Source organism: Pelodiscus sinensis, chromosome 1 (assembly GCF_049634645.1).
Source record: "Pelodiscus sinensis isolate JC-2024 chromosome 1, ASM4963464v1, whole genome shotgun sequence".
NCBI lineage: Eukaryota > Metazoa > Chordata > Testudines > Trionychidae > Pelodiscus > Pelodiscus sinensis.
The window spans coordinates 316589194-316609686 of NC_134711.1; the positions used below are offsets into that span (position 1 = coordinate 316589194).

A 20493-nucleotide genomic window follows, 5' to 3' on the forward strand; every position below is an offset into this window, starting at 1 on the left:
ATAAAAATAACACTATTTTTTAAAAATATAATAATTTCAATAAAGCATGTACATTTTCCTTTTAGTTTAAAAAAACGATTGAGTTAAAGATCCAAGAAACATCAGGGAAATCTAGTTCTTAATATATTCTAAATGCTTCTGAATTTAATATGGGGCTAAAATATTATTGCACAATGCTTTTTGCCTTCCTTTTTCTGCAAGTCAAGTCTTTAGTCACAGACAAGTCATGGTAAATAATTTTATTAACGTTTATGCTACCATTGATGCTTCATTAAGAATGGTGATGCATAACAGCATGGACCACTTTGCAAAGTTCAGCAGCAGTCACGTTATCGTCATGAGGAGACATGCTTGCTTTGAAGAAGTTCTGTATATTAGCTGAAGGAGTAACACTGCATAAGTTCTGTTTGTACTGCTGAAAAGAAATGCCTTGATTCAAATCTCCTTTTCCATGATTGTTGACAGCTACATCAACCTCATTCTTACACAGGCTGCAGGACGCATGTTGTTTTCCGGTCCTGCTTTCAGCAACAAACTCATATTCTTCTAGCTATTCACAATTAAAAGACATCTTGTATTTCAGCATGGTGACTATACACATGCTCTGGGGCGATCTCAAAAAGATATACTGGCATTAGAAAAGATTCAGATAAAGGCTACAAAAATGATTAGGCGTTTGGAACAAGTCCCATATGAGGAGAGATTGAAGAGACTAGGATTTTTAAGCTTGGAAAAGAGGAGACAAAGGGGGATATGATCGAGGTATATAAAATCATGAGTGGTGTGGAAAAAGTGAATAAGGAAAAGTTATTTACTTATTCCCATAATAGAAGAACAAATAGAAAAACTTAATGTCAACAAATCTCCGGGACCGGATGGCATTCATCCAAGGGTTCTAAAAGAACTCAAATGGGGAATTGCTGAACTATTATCTGTGGTTTGTAACCTATCCTTTAAATCGGCTTCCGTACGTAATGACTGGAAGGTAGTTAACATGACACCAATATTTAAAAAGGGCTCTAGAGGTGATCCTGGCAATTACAGGCCAGTAAGTCTAACTTCAGTACTGGGCAAATTAGTTGAAACAATAGTAAAGAATAAAATTGTGAGGCACGTAGAAGAACATAATTTGTTGGACAAAAGTCAACATGGGTTCTGTAAAGGGAAATCCTGTCTTACTAATCTATTAGAGTTCTTTGAAGGGGTTAACAAACATGCAGACAAGGGGGATCCAGTAGATATAGTATACTTAGATTTTCAGAAAGCCTTTGACAAGGTCCCTCACCAAAGGCTCTTGTGTAAATTACATTGCCATGGGATAAGAAGGAAGGTCCTTTCATGGACTGAGAACTGGTTAAAAGACAGGAAACAAAGGGTAGGAATAAATGGTACATTTTCAGAATGGAGAGGCGTAACTAGTGGTGTCAGTCCTACGTCAGTACTGGGGCCAATCCTGTTCAACTTATTCATAAATGATCTGGAGAAAGGGGTAAGCAGTGAGGTGGTAAAGTTTGCAGATGATACCAAACTGTTTAGGATAGTCAAGACAAAAGCAGACCGCGAGGGACTCCAAAAAGATCTCACCAAACTGAGTGATTGGACAACAAAATGGCAAATGAAATTAATGTGGATAAGAGTAAAGTAATGCACATCGGTAAAAATAACCCCAATTATACGTACAGTAAGATGGGGGCTAATTTGGCTATGACAAATCAGGAAAGAGATCTTGGACTTATCATGGATTGTTCTCTGAAAACTTCCACACGGTGTGCAGCGGCGGTCAAAATCGCTTAATCGTGGTCTCGGTCCACCCTCTCTGGGGCACCTGGTGCTGGCCACTGTCAGCAGACCAGCTACTGGGCTAGATGGACCTTTGGTCTGACCCAGTACGGCCGTTCTTATGTTCTTAGGTTATGTTCTTATGTAAGAACTAGGGGCCACCAAATGAAATTAATGGGCAGCAGGTTTAAAACAAATAAAAGGAAGTTCTTTTTCACACAGCGCACTGTCAACCTGTGGAACTCCATGCCTGAGGAGGTTGTGAAGGCTAGGACTATAACAGGGTTTAAAAGAGAACTAGATAAATTCATGGAGGTTAAGTCTATTAATGGCTATTAGCCAGTTTGGGTAAGGAATGGTGTCCCTAACCTCTGTTTGTCAGAGGGTGGAGATGGATGGCCGGAAAGAGATAGCTTGATCATTACCTGGTCTGTTCACTCCCTCCAGGGCACCTGGCATTGGCCACTGTCAGCAGACAGGATACTGGGCTGGTTGGACCTTTGGTCTGACCCAGTATGGCCATTCTTATGTTCTTATGATATTGCCCTTATCGATCACAGCAGAGAACTGACTGTAAAGCTGTGTTTGAGGAAACAAGCTATCTGTTGGAGGCCAGGTCAACACTAAAGGGGAAGGTCAAATTAAGATATGCAATTCCAGCTACATTAATTATGTAGCTGGAGTAAATGGACCTTGAGTCAAGTTTCCCTGCCATCCCCACAACAGGAAGCCATTGGGAGCAAATGCTCCCGGCGGCTTCCCTTACTCCTCACAGGAGCAGGAGTACCAGCAGCCGATGGGGCTACCCTCTGAGTTTGATTTAGCTGGTCTTTACTAGACCTGCTAAATTGAACTCCGGAAAATTAATTGTGGCTGTGTCAATCTTCCAAAGAGTGAAGACATGGCCTGAGTAGTGGTGTGGTCATCCTAATCATTGACATTATTAATTTTCCACCAGGGATCAGGATTTTTTTTAAAGACATAGGGTATGTCTACACTACCCTCCTAGTTCGAACTAGGAGGGAAATGTAGGCATACCGCACTTGCAAATGAAGCCCGGGATTTGAATTTCCCGGGCTTCATTTGCATAAACTGGGCGCTGCCATTTTTAAATCCCTGCTCGTTCGAACCCCGTGCCGTGCGGCTACACGCGGCACAAACTAGGTAGTTCGGACTAGGCTTCCTAGTCCGAACTACCGTTACTCCTCGTGGAATGAGGAGCCTGAGGTTACTTTCAATATCAGGCCCTCCATTTAGGAGCTCTTCCACTCTTACCGCCACACCTCCTCCCTGCCCCTCATCAACCAGCAGCATCCTGTACTTGGACGTGATCCACAGTTACCCTTCAAACCCATTCAATTTCAACCCTGTACTTCAGCCTCACTCTCTCAATCACTCCCTGACATGCTTCCCCTCCCCAGCTGTCTCCCGTTCATCTTAAATTTAACACAATAAAATAAATGGAACACCTTTCCTCTCAAGCTCTTCCTGCATTTTCCTGAGCTTGCTGAAACATCACCCCCCTTCTCTGTCGGCCACTCAGACCATTAACTTGTGAGTTGCCTTTGATTCTTCTCTCTCTCATGCCCCCACATCCAACTGTGTTTTCCTCTCTGCTGTTTCTAAAATCTGACTTTTTACATCTGGTGCACCCTGTGCAAATTCTGGTCTCTCCTCATAATCTCAAAATGTTGACTCCTGTAACTTCCTTTTTGCTGGCTTCCTAATCCCTAAAAAGTGACAGGACAGTTGGGCCCCTTGCCACAGTGTCTAACCAGCTGTTAGTCCCATCAGAGTATCAGCTGGCTGGCTGGTGTACAGCCATGCACAGCCAAGGAGACGGAAGGGCGGCTGCTGCAGATGGCCCAGCTGTGCTGAGTGGCAAAATGCCATGGGCCTGCCCCTCGCATGCGTCACACCACACAGAGGCACTGCCCCCATTGGCATCCTCCTCTTGAGACAGACTTTCACCAGACAAAGCCACGTCTGGTTTTCATCACTACCAAACAGGGGCAGAACTTTACAAAACGAAGACTGTCCCACTGTAAACCGGATAAATGGCCTCCCCACCCAAGAACAAGGGCAAACTTCACTAGTGCATTGCAATGAGAGAGCATTGGGGATTAGAGCAAAGGAACGGGCCTCAGAAAACCTGTTTTCTAGTGCTACTTCTTCCACCATCTTGCTGTATGACCTCAAGCAAATGGCTTAGCCTCTTTACATTTGTAAAGTACTTTGAGATCCTCAAGAGAAAGGTGCTGTAAACATCATGTTATATTTGTGTTCTTTACTCTTTTCAGCCACATACATGCCTTAAAATCTCACAGCACATTTTGCACGAGCTGGATCATGTTAAACGCAGAGTCCTGGTCATATTCCATATTGGATATTGTTATTGTGCCTCTCTGAGGACTCATGGGGAAGTGAAAATTCTTCACATTTCAACTTGGCCTCCTCTACATTCTTAAGAGCATTTGAGTTGTCATAATAGGTCCAGTGCATCCATCTAGTCTTGTATCTTGTCCCCTACAGTGACGATTGCCCACTGCTTCAGAGGACAAAATCCTGCAGTAGGAGATGAGAGGAGGGGAAGTTTATTCTTGATTCCCAACATCTGACTGTTTATACTCTGAAGTATATTTTTTTATATTCCTGTTGTCCATAAAAATGCCTAACCCCCTTTCTGAAACCCTCTTAGCTCTTGCCCTTATGGTACCTTGTGGTGATGAGTTCCAGTGGCTAACTGCACATTATGTGGAAAAGTATTTCCTGGTATCAGGTTTGACCTGTCAATTTCCTTGAATGTCATCTTGCTCTTGGGAGCATCAATTTAACTGACTTACTTTCTCTAGCCCACTCATTATTTTCTTCTTGTCCTCTTTTATTTATCTCCTCCTTCCATGCTTAAACTATCTATACACTAATACAGAGACTTCCACTTAATTCATTCACCAGTTAATTTGATCCTCCATTAAATTTGATCCAAATCCTTTTAGAAAAATAAAACAACTTCTACCCACTATTTTGATCACTGCAGGCTGGTATTATAGAACTGAACAATGTAACTAATGCCTTCAGGAAGTGGCTGTCTAATTAATATGGTGTGGGCACAGCTCTTCATGAAAAGAGATTTTAAGAGCTGAAAGAAGATCAAGATGAGAAGAGACAGTAGCTAGAAGCAATAAGGAAGACAGTGTGACTGACCATATAAGCATTGCCACATGCTATGTCCCCTGAAGGTCAGATGGATAAGGATTTTAGCCAGTAGGAATGCAGCTGACTAAATAAGAAGGAAGACAGCATGAACCAGCTAGCACTTAGGCAAATGTGATAGCACCAGCTCTGACCCAGCACTGACAGTACATCTGGGATTGTGCGTCAGTGGTTCCCAACCTTTCGGGGCTGCCGGGCGCTCGGGGGCGGGGCCACCCACGCGCCGCGCACCCAGGGACGGGGCCACCCACATGCCGCGTGCTCGGGGCCAGCATCGCACATGTACTGTGCGCCCAGGGCAGGGGCCGCCCATGTGCCACATGCCTGGAGCCAGCGCCGCACGCCCAGGGCAGGGGCCGCTCATGTGATGTGCGCCTGAGGCAGGGACCGCCCATGCACCGCACGCCCAGCGTTGAGGACCACTGTGCTAGATGTTCTCAAGTGTTTTCAAAGCATGACCACATCTTTGAACCCACTGGTTTGTGGACACCACCCTTCCCATTCAATTGGGTGGGGCACATGCTCTTCTATTCATAAGCATGCAGACCACCTTCTGTCCCACTACCCATCCTGAGTAACACCCTTGTGGTGACTAGAGCAATTGCTGACATGAAAAAGCAACAGCAGAAAAGTACTGATACATTCTTGTCTTCTTTCAATGCACTTGGAAACGAGGAAGAGCCAGCTCTATGCTCACTATGACTTGGGAATGAGTACACATCAGTGGCTTTTCTAATGGCACATCTACACTACATGGAAGATCGATGCTGCCGCAGTCAATCTTCCAGGGTTCGATTTAGCGGGTCTAGTATAGACCTACTAGATCAAACTCTGAGGGCATCCCCGTTGGCGCTGGTACTCATACTCCTCATGGGGGTAAGGGAAGCTAATGGGAGAAAGATGGTATGGAAACGCAATGTAAGATACATTGACTCCAGCAATGTAATTTATGGAGCTGGAGCTGCATATCTTACTTTTAACCTTCCCATGTAGTGTAGACCAGGTCTAAGAAGCCTTAAATTGGGCCTCCAAAATGGAAGCACTGAAAAATCACTTATCAGTCTCTTTGAAAATCTTGGCCTTCAACCATTATGGCTGTGAAGATAACCTCGACTACGAACCATGTGGCACCACTATTTTGATATCTGCCTGAGCCTGCATGCAGCCTGAAACAAGAGCTCCAAGAGCTGTGAACTCCTCTCTCTGAAACCTACTGAAACCTCTGAAACCTACTGAATCTAATGAATATTTAAATGTTAATACTAAATATTACACCAACCAAACCAGGAGCAATTATAATCTGAACATTTCATCAGTGAGAGGAACTTGGGAGAGACTAACAATTATATCTACTAGGCTGGGCCCCCCCTCGGTTCTGGTGTGTGAAGGGAACGTGGGAAGTGTCTTTCTTCTTCTCAGTGGGGGCCACGTCTGTGAGGGTTTGGGGGAGTTATTTGGTTTTTTGCTTCTCACTTCTGTGTGACCCCCAACTGATTTTTCTGTGAGTTAGTGGTCCACGGCCCAAAAAAGATTCCCCACCCCTGAAAACAACCTATTTCCAGTTGCAGGGTACTATAGAAGTCTGTATGGCGTCCCCCTGAGACCAAACACTTTCACCTCCCTCTCCTCAGAGCCCAGTTTTTGGCAGCCCAGCCCACACACTTCACCCTCATTTCTCCCCTTTTGCCATAGCAGTGTCTCCCATGGCCTCTCCCATCCCTAGGTGGATGAGGATCCATCCCATTCAGACTGGGTACGCTGCTCACTGCAAGCTGGAGAGATGGGCTCTGCAGAGTACAGCAGCCCCTTTTGGCAGCTAGCAGCTCTGCAGCCCCAGATCTACAGGGGAAATATGAAAATTCTGCACAGAACATTAATTCTGCATTGTGTGATGGTGCATAATTCCACCAGGAGTGCATAATAGAAACAGAATTGGGCACTTTATAAATTGCATTAAGACAAATAGGTCTCTCATCAGTAATAGAATCAGGCAGGGTGTAGCACATAGATGAGCTCTTCTGTCGCTCATAGCATGAACAAGAAAGTGCAATAATTACCTGACTGTGCTCCAGAAATGCAAAGAGCCACTGGAGCTTTGTCATCAAGGGTTGAGAATTGCTTTCGGTTAAATTCAGCACTGAATGCCTAAAACTTTAAAAGCAAATCAAAAACACAGACAGAGAAAATCAGCCATTGGGGAAACCCAATTTCTGTAACAGACAAACACAGAGCACTGTTGACAGAGGAGAAGAAAAGGAAACCTACTCTGAGGCCATGAAAAGAGCCTGAATGATGCTGTTCATGTAGCAGGTGTTACCCAGGTTAATTAACCCAATCTTCCCTGTGTCAGATTTGGAAGCTAGACGTGGGTAGAAACAGGCCAGCTCATTCTTCTGGGAGGTCCAAGCATTTTGTCCCAGTAAATGTTTAATTCGATCCTCATTTGGAATTGGAAGAGCCTTAAAAACAAGCAGAGATCTTCATCAAAATTCATTTTTATTTCCTGTGATGTAATAAAGAATTGCTAACAGGTACCAGTGGAATTCCTTGGCAAAGTTTCAGTGGGAAATTCATGACACTGGAAACTCACGGGGGGCAGTATCAACACCCCACTATGACTTGCTTAAGGGTCATATAACTAGGGGTGGCTAGAAGCAACAATTGTGATCAGGGCCCCACAAAGCTAGGCATTACACAGACACATGGTAAGAGATGGTCCCTCCCCCAAAGAGAGGGCCCAAATAAGACCCAGACTCAGAATTTGAAGCACCCTCTTCCCCCAACGTGTGGAGAGTTTCAGGTTTTGGTTCGGATCCATCTCTAATGATGAGATGATTCCTCTGCTCTGAACAGCAAACTAAAGATAGTTTACATGTGATTAAGAGGACTAGACTAGAACAGCAGGCCTTACTTGAATTGCTTCCATAACCGGCTCATAGAGATCTGGAAATCCTGAAAACCGGAAGAACATACAGTGGATCAGCTCAGCCAGCTGTTCCAGGCAGCATGTGGCTGAGTTGGAGTCTTCCTTGTTCAGAGAGGTCACCAGTCTGGGAATGTGGGGAAGAAGCTAAAAAGGCAAAGTAAATTAATTTCCATAAGGCTCAGACTAGGTATGCATTTACACCGCATATATAGATATGTGCATGAAATTCACCCCATCCAGAGGGCCAGCACACAAGTCCTGTGCATCACATAAATCCCACTTTGGTTTTGACCTTGAATCTACTGAAGTCAACAGCAAAGCTTCATGGTCTTCGGTGGTGCAGGATCAGGGCCTTAACCCTTACTTTAAGGACTTAATTTAGGCTTAAGTGAGCTGCTTAGGCCCTTTGTTAGTGTAACTGCCACAGGGAGAACTTGAACCTGGAGCTGAGTATAGGAGCCTCTACCCTCTGAGCTAAAAGCCAGCTGGCTCCCAGACCATGCTGTAGAGGTCTCTTTGTCTTAACTGTTGCTGTGGTCTAGGTACCACCTGCATTGCTCAGTAACCACACTTGGTGTGTGGGTTACATTAGCCCTTTACACAGAGGTGAATTTCACTCTCTCTATAAATCTATTCCATCTGTTCATACACACACTTAGGGCTTGTCTTCACTTACCTCGAGATTTAAACCGACTGTTGATGGCATCCCCGTCAATCTTGGTACTCCACCCGGTTGCAAGGAGTAAGGGAAGTCGATGGGAAAAGCTCTTCTATTGGCCTCTCACAGTGGGAACACAGTGGAAATTCAACCTAAGGTACATCTGCTCCAGCTAAACTAGTCTTGTAGCTGGAATTGCGTCTCTTAGGTCCACTTTCTCCAGTAGAGTAGACGTGGCTTTACTTGGGAATGCAATGTTGCATGCTGGAATGGAGCACTAAGCACTCCATGGAGCACTTAAACTATGAACTGCATCTATTGCTAATTGAATCTATCTCGATTAATCTGTGATTTATACCATTTTATTGCAATCTCTATAAACTACATTACAGTTGTTATAGCCTGATGGGGGAGAAGGAATGGCCAAATGGCCAAATTGATTATTTTGTTTTAAATCCACTCTTTACATAGGAAGTTTAAGCAAAGAAGCAGCTCTTATTTTACAGATTGCAAACCTAAAAGAATTGTACACAAGTGCCCCCTGCTGGCTCTGCAGCAGCACTGAACTAATATATTGTTCCCAAATGTAGTACAAATGTGCTAAACCCTGGGTTAAAAAAATCCCATGAGAATTCGTGAAACATTTTTCACTAATTTGGTTCCTGTGATTTCATCTCATCTGCCCTGAATTACAATTTTTGAATGAAATTCTCTCTTGCATCACCTCTGCCTTATAAAACAGTTTCATGCTTCTTTCATTTTATGCATGAAGCTGCTTCCCCCCCGCCCCCTAATCTGTGGTGATTTCATTAATTGAGAAAAATGTCAAATTTTGTGGTGGAGGGAATCAAACTCCTCTTTGCTATCAGTATTTTCCTAAGCTCTGGTATGAACATTTCTCAGACCTCATCAAAGACATACATGCCAATATATACAGATAGAAAGCCAGACAGGTTTGTCCCCAATGTTTGCCAAGCAAAAGAAGGGAAATCAAGTCCATGAGGAGTTGTCAGAAAAGGCAAGAATTGGCTTTCAGTTTTCATCCCTGGTCTCCTGCTGTTGAATGTTTGGTTGGGATCCCTTGTAAAAGTCGTTTCAAAATGTAATTGCGTAACTGCTAAAAATCCTAGCGGTTACCTGGTTACAATACTGCGCAACCCACAGCAAAAGCCTCCTCAGGAGCAGGCCCAACAGCCCCTGCCAGCCCTGCTCCCAGGAAGCCAGCATGTAACCTGCTGTGGGGATGGGGATGAGAGCAGGTCCGCCATGGACAGGGGCTGCTCCGGGCAGCTAGAGCAGCCCCTGCCTGCGGTGGCCTTGTTGAACTGAATCAGCGCCCTGCCCGGGATGGGTGGGAAGCTGCTCCAGCCTCTACCAGTTAACCAGAACTGTTAACAATGAGATTTACCAGTTAAATGGTCAACCATTTACAACCCTACTCCCTTGCAATCAACTCCTTCTTAGGCTCAGCATGCCCCATAAACAACAACTCTGGTTCTCTGGTGCCATCATCAGTCTGCTGCCAAGATGGATGCAAAAGCTTCTGAAGAGCAGCTGGGAACAGATTGTGGCATACCATGAAAATAACCTCGAGAACCCTTGGTTATGAAAGATGGATCTCTAGTGTCTTTGCTTTTTAGCTACCTTTATCACTACATTCATCACACTGAGGTACAATATATTCCTTTTAAAGGTGGGTTTAGCCTCACCAAGTGGAATGCTTCGTGGGAGTGCTGGAAACTCAGCAGCATGTACAGCAGAACGGACAGTGCTCCCTCCCTCACAATGGGGTACAGCAACTTGGAAAAGACCTGTGGAGAGAAAAGCACAGAAATGCAAGGTGCACACACTACCACATTACACCTGGAGGCCTTATTGAGATTGGTGGAAACACTTTCTGCATGAAAACTCTGCTCTGCTCCTATAAACCAAGTAGAGTGAGGCCTGGTTGGTGTGTGGATGGGGAAAGAATCATGGGATACAACTTCAGACAGTGTTGGGTCTGATAACAGCAGAGGAAGAAGGACATTCTCGAGGCACAGGCCAAGATGAGGGATATTCCCAGTTTGGGGATGATGAAGGAACACAACCCAGACTGAGCCCTCACTGGGCTCACAGTCCCTGCCCTGAATTGCTGACAATCTAACTGGACATGATATGTACACGCCTCCCCACCAATGCAATCCTAATCCTAGTTAATCACGGTGTAAAGAATTGGGGGGGTCAGAGAGAGAGTCTGTCCTGCATTCACTACGCAGTGACAGCTCCTGTCTTGCCAAAACAGGCCTGGGTTGCAGAGTCACCGTGACAGGAGGGAGGCAGGGCCAAATTTGAGTGAGTAGTATTGCGACCAATGCGAAGCGCTGGCTGGGCCAAACCTGAGTGACGCTGTGATTGTGTGCGTCAGGCCTCAGTATCTGGAGAGGAGACGGGGCTCAGCCCCATAGGACAGATGCCATTGCTGTCAGGTGAGTGCCGAGCAGGCTCACTGCCCAAATCCCACCCCACAGCCTCCCGCGTGCGCAGGGCCAGAAGTGAACGTTTGCCTAGGCCAGTGCCCAAGTGATGGGTTAATCTAGCCCTGGATGTGGCAACCTTCCCATGACCCACTGTTTGGGAAATATTGTCACAGGGAGTCTGTGATAGAGCCATGAATGCAACTCAGAGCTCCTGGCTAACCCACAAGACCCCCTGCTTCTCTACAGGCCAGGAGCTGCAGAGCAGAAGGCTCTTGGACCAGCAGAGACCAGTGTCAGGGGAGGGATGAAAACAGAGACCAGGCCCAGGTGGGAGACTGGAGGGTTTTAAAAACCAAACCAGCGGTTCTGACATGGAGACCGTTCTGCACTGAGGGTGGGAAGCAGCAGCACGGCGAGCCAAACACTGCGGAGCCCGTGAGAGGAGATGACGGCACAAATGGTGACTGCAGCCCAGGTGGAATGAAAGGCAGCTTCCAGAGCAGAAATCTCATTAGTGTCTCTCCCAGCTCATCTCCCTGGGCACAGTCATTCAACGCTGCTGCCAGAGGAAAAAGCTCCTGTTCCCTGCACCCTCCTGATTCCTATTCCCAGGAGAGCAATTCTTGAAGCCAAGTTGCAGCGTATTTATAGCAGAAACAGCCTTGCCAGCTCAGCCGGCTTAGTCCCAAGTGCTCTGAGTCCTGAGTCCACTGGGCCTTGGGGGGGGGGGGCTCGTTCGGCTCAGTGGTGGCACAGCAAAGAGGACAGAGCAGTGGGAAGAGATCAGTCTGTTTATTGAAGGAAGGAAGGAAGGAAGGAAGGAAGGAAGGAAGGATGTACTAGGGCACTGCAGAGAGACCCTGCAATGCTGAAGATCACAGAGAGGAGAGCAGTACAGGGCAGTAGATGGGAAAGTTCTCTGTGTTGCATATGTGTAGGGGGCCTCACACAGTGCCTTGTCAGGACCTAGACTGGACCGTAACTAAGTGGTTTTTTCCCTTGAAAGCTTATGCCCAAATAATTCTGTTAGTCTTTCAGGTGCCACAGGACTCCTGGTTGTTTTTGCAGACACAGACTAACTTGGGGTATGTCTACACTACCCCGCTAGTTCGAACTAGCAGGGTAATGTAGGCATACCGCACTTGCAAATGAAGCCCGGGATTTGAATTTCCCAGGCTTCATTTGCATAAGCCGGGTGCCGCCATTTTTAAATCCCGGCTAGTTCGAACCCCGTGCTGCGCGGCTACACGCGGCACGAAGTAGCTAGTTCGGATTAGGCTTCCTAATCCGAACTAGCTGTACTCCTCATTCCACGAGGAGTACAGCTAGTTCGGATTAGAAGCCTAATCCGAACTAGCTACTTCGTGCCGCGTGGCTACACACGGCACGGGGTTCGAACTAGCCGGGATTTAAAAATGGCGGCGCCCGGCTTATGCAAATGAAGCCCGGGAAATTCAAATCCCGGGCTTCATTTGCAAGTGCGGTATGCCTACATTACCCTGCTAGTTCGAATTAGGAGGGTAGTGTAGACATACCCTTGGCAACCCCTCTGAGACTGGAGGGAAAGAAGAACAAAAGCAGCCACAAGAGAAATAATACTCCTCTGCCATTCTTGGTTTGATGCATTCAAGAGGTACTTGCAGTTCACAGTAACACTTTTATAGTACCTTCCATGGCTGAGTCACAAGGTAATTAAGTATTATCTCCCATTTATAGACTGAGGCAGAGAGATGCAGGGGCAATATGTTCTTATGTGGCTGCTGATTTTGGGTACCCAGCTTGAGACATTCCGTGCCTGATTTTCATACTGTGCAGGGCATCCCCAACAACACCTGAAGTCAATGGGAACTACAGATGCTCAGCACCTCTGAAAATCAGATCTTAGATGTCTCAAGTTGAGCCCTCCAGCAGTGAGGCATCCGAAATTCACAGTCACTTTAGTTGTGGCTGCAATTGACGTGTCTGAGGCAATAGCAGTGATAATTAGGCGAAGAACATCTGACTCCCAGTCTCCTGCTCTAACCATTAGGAAGCTCTGTCTCCCACTACTAGATGTCCTCCCACATGTCTATATGTCCTTCTAAGGATGCCTCCATAGCTAGCTAGAAACCTTACAGTCTACCAGTTCTATAGGTTGGCACAAACTGCAGTGGGCACAAATCACTAGGGATTACCCCTGCATAGCTCCAAAACACAAAATACAGTAAAACTCCAATAGTCCGGCATCCAATAGTCCGGCACTCCTGATAGTCCGGCATCAAAATGGCAAGAGCCTAGTGAGTGAGCTTCGGCAAAAAATGAGTAACAAGGTAACAGCGGCAGCAGCTGAACTAAACAAAAAGGGTAAAAAGGGCTTAAAAAACTAAAACATTACAGTATACTGTATACAGTATGTACAATAAAAAGGGTTAAGAACACTTTATATACAGTATATAATGTATACAGTATATATGTAACCTGCTTATAGTACCTCCTGATAGTCCGGCATATCTGATAATCCGGCACCACCTAAATCCCATAGGTTCCGGATTATCGGAAGTCTACTGTATCCAATTCTGTGGTGACTCTTTTAATCACCCAGTTGCAGCATTAAAGTTAATGTACGTCTCAGTCAAATGTGGTTGAAAGGCAGAACAGTTCTAAAAGGGAAGAGGGAACTCTTGCTGCAGCCGTGTCTGAAGGGCACACTGACCTTTTCAATTTTCAGAAGAGTGACTTCAATCAAGATGCTGAACTTTTTCACTGCAGCCAAACCCTTCAGTAGCGCAATGATCCATTTGTCTATGTTCTTCCCTAGGGGCCAAGAGACCCAGTCAATCATCCTGCAATGGAAAACAAATATGTGCAATCGTGACTTAACAGATCTTACTATATATTTTAGAAACTTTGTGCATCTATCTGTCTCTACACCTGGGAATCTGTTTGTTCAAGAACTCCTTCTAAATAGGAAGAGCTAGGGCCACCACACTTGGTACACAGTTTCCTCTTATCATAACTTGAAGCAAGGTCAAGGTTGTGCCAGGATAATGGGATGTGGCGTGGAACGTGATAGTTTCCTCTCAAGCAGAAAGGGAAGGGTGTGATAGCAGGGACAGTTTTAACCCAGAATGACCACAGGGGGCAGAAAGCGCCCCACCCCCAGGGAGAAGCTGCTGACTGGCAGCATGGCCCACGCCACCCAGGGCTGCCCTTAGGGAGAAGCCAACAACTACTGCGGAGAAACCACTGGCTGGGCTGCATGGCCCACCTGTAGCCCAGATGGGCCCCAGGGAGAAGCTGCTGGCTGGGCCACATGCCTCCCCCCCCCCCCCCAGGGCTGCTCCAGGGAGAAGCCAGAGGGCCGGGGGCATGGCCCCTGCCACCCCAGGCTGGATCTGGGTAGAAGCTGGTGGCCACCTTCTGCTCTGAGCTCCCCACCCCCTGCTCTGACTCCTGCACTCCCACCCCCTGCCCTGATCTGCCCTGCCCTCACCCCCAACACTGTCTCCCACACCCCCCATACTCCAAGCCTCCTGCCTTGAGCCCCCCACATCCCCAAGCTCCTGCCCTGGCCTGCACCCCCACATCCTGAAGGGCCCGAGGAATGCTGGGTAAGTCTTTTAGTGAATTATAAAATCCATGCTGTCCTGGAAATCCCTGTCCCCTCCAAAATCCTTCCATGAGCTTGGGACAATCCAAGAAGAAACTGCACCCCACAGAAACCGTCCCAGGGATTGCACCAAGGCCGTGACAGCTGGATTAGAATGTTGGTAAGTCGGTCAGCACTACATAGCTATTACGAAGGCCTGATCTAAACCTATTAAAACAGATGGAGAGTCTGTTCACTGGTGAGTGCAGAGAATAATAGAACCGTGGGGTTCAAAGGGATTGGCAGGGCCATCTAATCTAGCCTCATGCCAAGATGCAGGATTTGATGGGTCTAAACCAGAGGTTCTCAAACTGTGGGTCAGGACCCCATTTTAATGGGGATGGTTTAGACTTGCTAGGGCACAGGACAAAAGACAAAGCCCAAGCCCCACCACTCAAGGCTGAAACCCTTAGGCTTTTGCTTTGGCCCCCACACCTCATGCAACGGGGCTTCGGCAGGCTCAGGCTTCGGTCCCCCTCCTGGGCTCGTGGAGTAATTATTTTTTGGTCAGAAGGAGGTTGCAGTGCATTGAAGTTTTGAGAGCCCCTGGTCGAGACCATCCAAGACAGATGGCTCTCCAGCCTCCTTTTGAAAACCTCCAGGGACGGAATATGCATGACTTTCCACAGCAGTTTGTTCCATCATCCTGCAGTCCTACCAGTCAGGGACATAGACGCAGACTTCATGGGTGCTCTGGGGCTGGAGCACCTCTGGCAAAAAATACTGAGTGCTCAGTACCCTCTGGCGGCCCCCCACATCTGCTTCTCCTCCTCCTCCCTCCCAGCACCTCCCACCAGTCACAATCAGCTGCTCAGTGATGTTGACAAGGCTCTGGAGGGAGGAGGAGGAATGAGGGCACAGTGCACTCATGGGAGGGGGCAGAATGGGGCAAGAAGAGGAGGAACAGGAAGGGGTTGAGGGGTGGGGCTCTGGAGAAGAGTTGGAGTGGGGCCAGGGCCTTGGGCAGAACAGGTGCTGAGTATCCCCCAGCAATTCATAAAGAAGTTAGGGTACGTCTACACTACAACGTTAATTCGAACTAACTTAGTTCGAATTAGTTAATTCGAACTAAGCTAATTCGAACTAACGCGTCTAGAACTAAAAACTAGTTCGAATTAGCGTTTTGCTAATTCGAACTAGCAAGTCCACATTGAGTGGACCCTGAACAGGGCTTAAGGATGGCCGGAAGCAGTGCCGGCAGGGCATCAGAGGAGGACTTAGAGCGTGGAGATGCTGTCTCAGGCTAGCCGAGGGCTGCGCTTAAAGGGTACCGACCCCCACCCCGGACAGACAGTTCTAAGGGGTGCCCCGCTTGCAAAGCAATCCTGGCTTGGATTGCCCAGAGTACCCACACTGGGCACATCACACCACTCGGCCATCAGCCTGGCTGCACTTGCCGCAGGCTGCCATCTGGGGAGAGGGGGCAATCGGGGGGCTGCAGGAGAGCTTCCATCCCCAGAAGCCCGCAGAGCCAGCCCAGTCCTCCCCATCGGGGGCTCGTACCCCATTCCTCCCTCACCTCCTTCCACTTACCCTTCCCTAGCCCCCCTTCTTATTGATGTACAAAATAAAGATAATGTTTCTTCCAACATTGACTCTGTCTTTATTGAACAAAACTGGGGGAGACTGGGAAAAGGAGGTGGGAGAGGGGAAGAGAAAGGCTGGGAGAGGGGAGGGCAACTAACATGATCAGGGGTTGGGAACAGGTCCCAGATGAAGAGAGGCTACAGAGACTGGGACTGTTCAGCTAAGAAAAGAGGAGACGGAGCGGGGACAGGATAGAGGTCTCTAAAAGTAGGGGTTGGGTGGAGAGGGTGCATTCAGAAAAGTTCTTCCTGAGTTCCCATAAAGAAGGACTAGAGGACACCAAAGGAAAGGAATGGGTAGCAGGCTTGAAACTAGTAAGAGAAAGTTGTTCTTCTTGACAAAGCAAATAGTTAACCTGTGGAACTCCTTGCTGCAGGAGGCTGTGAAGGCTACAACTAGAACAGAGTTTAAAGGGAAGTGAGATCAAGTCATGGAGGTTGGGTCCATGGAGTAGTCTTAGCCAGGGGGTAGGAGTGGTGTCCCTGCCCAAAGTTTGTGGAAGGCTGGAGAGGGATGGCACGAGACAAATGGCTTGGTCACTGTCTTCGGTCCATCCCCTCCAGGGTCCCTAGGGTTGGCCGCTGTCGGCAGACAGGCTACTGGGCTAGATGGACCTTTGGTCTGACCCAGGACGGCCATTGTAAGCTCAGGGCTCAGGGTCAGGGGTCTCAGTGGACCCCCTTGATTTTCATGCACACCTGCTCCTGGGTGGCCAGGCTGGCAGCTCTCCTGCCCTAGACGGCCACTTTCCTGTGCCTAGTGCGGAGATCGTGGACGAGGTCCACGATGTCCGCACTAGCCCAGGAAGGTGCCCGCCTCTTGCGGTCCCGGGCAAGCTCCCGGGAGCCGTCAGCCTGGTCCCGGGAAGAGGCGGTGGGCTGGGGGACATCGGGTGGGTGGCTCTGTGCCGTGCCAGGTGCAGGGTCTGCTGGCTGGGTGCTGGCAGGCTTGCACCTGGCACGGGCACCGTAGCCAGCCCGTGCCCCTTTAAGGGGTCCAGGGCCGGGAGGGGGGCATAGAGTTTCCCTGGTGTTGGCCAGAGTGGCCACTAGGGAAACCTGGGGAGGGCTAGCCTCCCACTAGTTCGAATTAAGGGGCTACACACCCCTTAATTCGAACTAGTAAGTTCGAACTAGGCTTAATCCTCGTAAAATGAGGTTTTCCTAGTTCGAACTAAGCGCTCCGCTAGTTCGATTCAAATTCGAACTAGCGGAGCGCTAGTGTAGCGGCTATGAATGTTAGTTCGAACTAACGTCCGTTAGTTCGAACTAACATTGTAGTGTAGACATACCCTTAGGATGTTTTTCATGAGCTGGGTTTCAATGGGTTTAGGATCAGCTTTTGGGCTTGGTAAAAATTTGATTATTTGTATTATAATGTTAACAGAAAATATCAATATGTATCTTGCAGCATTTTTTTCTATTTTACACGTGGGCTTAGACTCTCATTATATAATGGCAGTATCTGTTGGGATTCAAAAAGTTAAAAGCTTTACAATGGTTAGTGTTAAAACACCAATGGCCAACATCACACGTTAAAGTATACAGGGCAAGTATCTTTAACTCAAATACTAACAAATTCTCAAGCAGCATTTTTCTTGGTTTGCCTATTTGTAAATTTTCAATGGAAATGTTTTCTCGTCATTTGTGTGTGATCATGAAACCATCTCAGGATCAATGAGCTTTCAGCCAATCACAGGCAGCTCTTCAACAGATCCCTGTATAGCAGTGGTCACCAACCAGTGGATTGGGATCTACTGGGAGATCTTGGAGCCTCTGACAGGCAATCCTGACTGGTTTGGCCAACAGGCTATCAAGTGCCTGCACTTCAGCTGTCCCTCCCCCCCACTGCTGCTTATCTCTTGCCCTTTGCCTTGGAGCTCTCCCCTCGGAAGCCTTCATTTGCATAATCACGTAATGGCACTCTTTCGGAAAAGCACTATTTTAAAATTGAAACCACAGTCTAGACGCGGTTCTTTTGAAAACGGGGCGCTTTTTCGAAGGATCCTGTAAACCTCATTTTGAAAGTGCCCCTGAGCACCCAAGTGAATCTAGACTGCGGTTTCAATTTCAAAATAGTGCTTTTTTGAAAGAGCACCATTATATGATTATGCAAATGAAGTGTGGGATATTTAAATCCCGGCTTCATTTGCACTTTCGAAGTGCTTCATTTACATTCCTCTGCCGACAGAGAGATGTAATCTAGACATACCCCATGCGTCTGTGGTCCTGAAATGAATTTTTTTTAAATTTTCCACAAACTAGAAATTCCAAATTTCAGCCAGCTCTACCTCCACCTAGCTCTTAGATAGCCCTTTTCATCGGTAGATCTCAAAGTACTTTACAAAGGAAGTCAGCATCGTGATCTTCATTTTACAGATGGATTAAATACAGTGCCACTGAAATGCAGCCACACAGAAATACTTATGTGGACAGAGAGATATAAATAATCCACTGAACTGTACTGTATAACCAGAGGAGCAAAAGCCCTGAGAAATATTAAAGTTCCAAGGACAATTTTTATTAGAGGTATCTGTCTCCAGTGTCCTTGACCAAAATATCTCATTCCTCACTCTCCCCATAGCTGGTTGTACTGTGTGCTATCTACCTTCCCACCCCAGAAGTGGCTGCTTTCACCCATCACGGAATGAATTTTCTATGTATGTAGTTTCTAAAGCATTCTGAGATTAAAGAAGCTGTATACACATGTAAACTATTACTATATTTGCTATGTGTCATGCTAGATGGTTCCACACACAAAAATAAAACTCCTTTATGTGACTTTCAAAGTAATTCCATGTCGAAGAAAGAATGATGTTAATGTAGCTGTCTGGAGCACCATGCGTTTATGAACACTCCACCAAAACTTCCGCCTGGCTCCTGAGTGAGCCTAATTACATTTCATGAGCTCTGCTTAATGTTTCAGTAGCAATGAGTAATCATTCATCGTAACAGAGGATTTTAAAGGAAAGAGGCAATTGATTTTGAGACGGCTATTTTTGGAAGCTGGAGCTCTTAGTGAAATTATCGACTGGCATGCACAACAGCCTCTGGGATTAGCTCCCCGGGAGAAAAAAAAAGAATTGGAAACTGCACTGCAATACAAATGCGTTTGGACTCGGATCACTTTAGACTGTATGAAAACAAGCCCCACCCCAGCAAGTCAAAGAGAATGTTGTGCTGGTGAAAAGGGTGCATATGCAGAAACCTCTGATTTATTTACAATCCAGGTATAACAGCTATGCCAATGAATAGGGCTAGCTCTCCACATGTGGCCTAGGATGGGGTGGACACACCCGGCACTAAAACAGGGAAGGGGTTAATGCTCTGTATAGGGAGCCAGGGAGCAAACCAGCTCCACTTGAGGGAACCAGGTCAGCCTGCCCTTTATGGAGGTGTGTTTGTACTCAGCTCATGATAGCCTGAAGGATAAGTGGGGTATAAGTATCAAAGGAAAGCAGGAAGTGGCCTGATTGAAGAGCTCATAGGATGAAGACTATCCTAGGCCAAGCCTGCTCAGAACTCTGGGAGAGGGAGGAGTTTTGGGACTTGGACACAGGCTGCAGAGAAGACTATCCCAAGCATGACCTTGAAGGCCCACCTCTAGAACAGCAGATGTTCATTCAGCCCTGTCAGCTGCCCCTGTTGTCTAGCTCTCCTGGCTGCTTAGCAGCTGGCTCTTTAAACCCTTGTTCCTCTTGAGTAGCCCCGCCCCATGGTTAATGGGTGCTACAATGATTAGGGATCAAAGCCTCCACCGCTCATTCACTCCTTGCCATCTCCATTGAGTCAGCTAACAAGGGGCTTATGTGATTCCAAGATCTGCACCAAGACCATCACACTCATTTTACGTAGGCCAATCACCATCTGATGGCAACTAATTTCCACCTCACCAAGGTAGGGCATGTTTGAACCACTGTCCTGCAGGAAGAAAAGATTCTCTGGCTTTTTACCCATCCATTCCTCCTTCATTCACTACTGGAGCAACCAAAAGAGACAGCTGTGCCTTGGAGGATAGAAGATATACTTGAATGGCTAAACCTTACCATGTAATCAGCAAACTAGAGGTTAAAATCATGTCCCAAGCAACACAGAGGGAAGTTCTACTCTTTGTTATTTTGAGCCTTGGCTGCTGTAAGCCTTATGCTACATACAAACTTGGGCTGAAAGGGGGCTTGAATCTATTTCAGGAATAAACATCACCAAAAAGGCTGATTTTTCCCCTTTGTACAATTAGCTATTGA

General features: G+C 46.9%; 1 protein-coding gene across 2 annotated transcripts in view; it reads right to left on the reverse strand.

The window, feature by feature from the left end:
• Positions 1–20493, reverse strand: part of USP35 (ubiquitin specific peptidase 35) — a 53222-nt gene that overhangs the window by 9969 nt on the left and 22760 nt on the right. For both annotated transcript variants that reach the window (XM_006131912.4, XM_025189114.2), the window contains 5 exons: positions 13728–13857; positions 10286–10387; positions 7904–8062; positions 7258–7451; positions 7050–7143 (listed from right to left, as the gene is read on the reverse strand). In XM_006131912.4, the coding sequence (XP_006131974.2) occupies positions 7050–7143; positions 7258–7451; positions 7904–8062; positions 10286–10387; positions 13728–13857 (679 nt within the window). The remainder of the gene's footprint in view (positions 1–7049; positions 7144–7257; positions 7452–7903; positions 8063–10285; positions 10388–13727; positions 13858–20493) is intronic.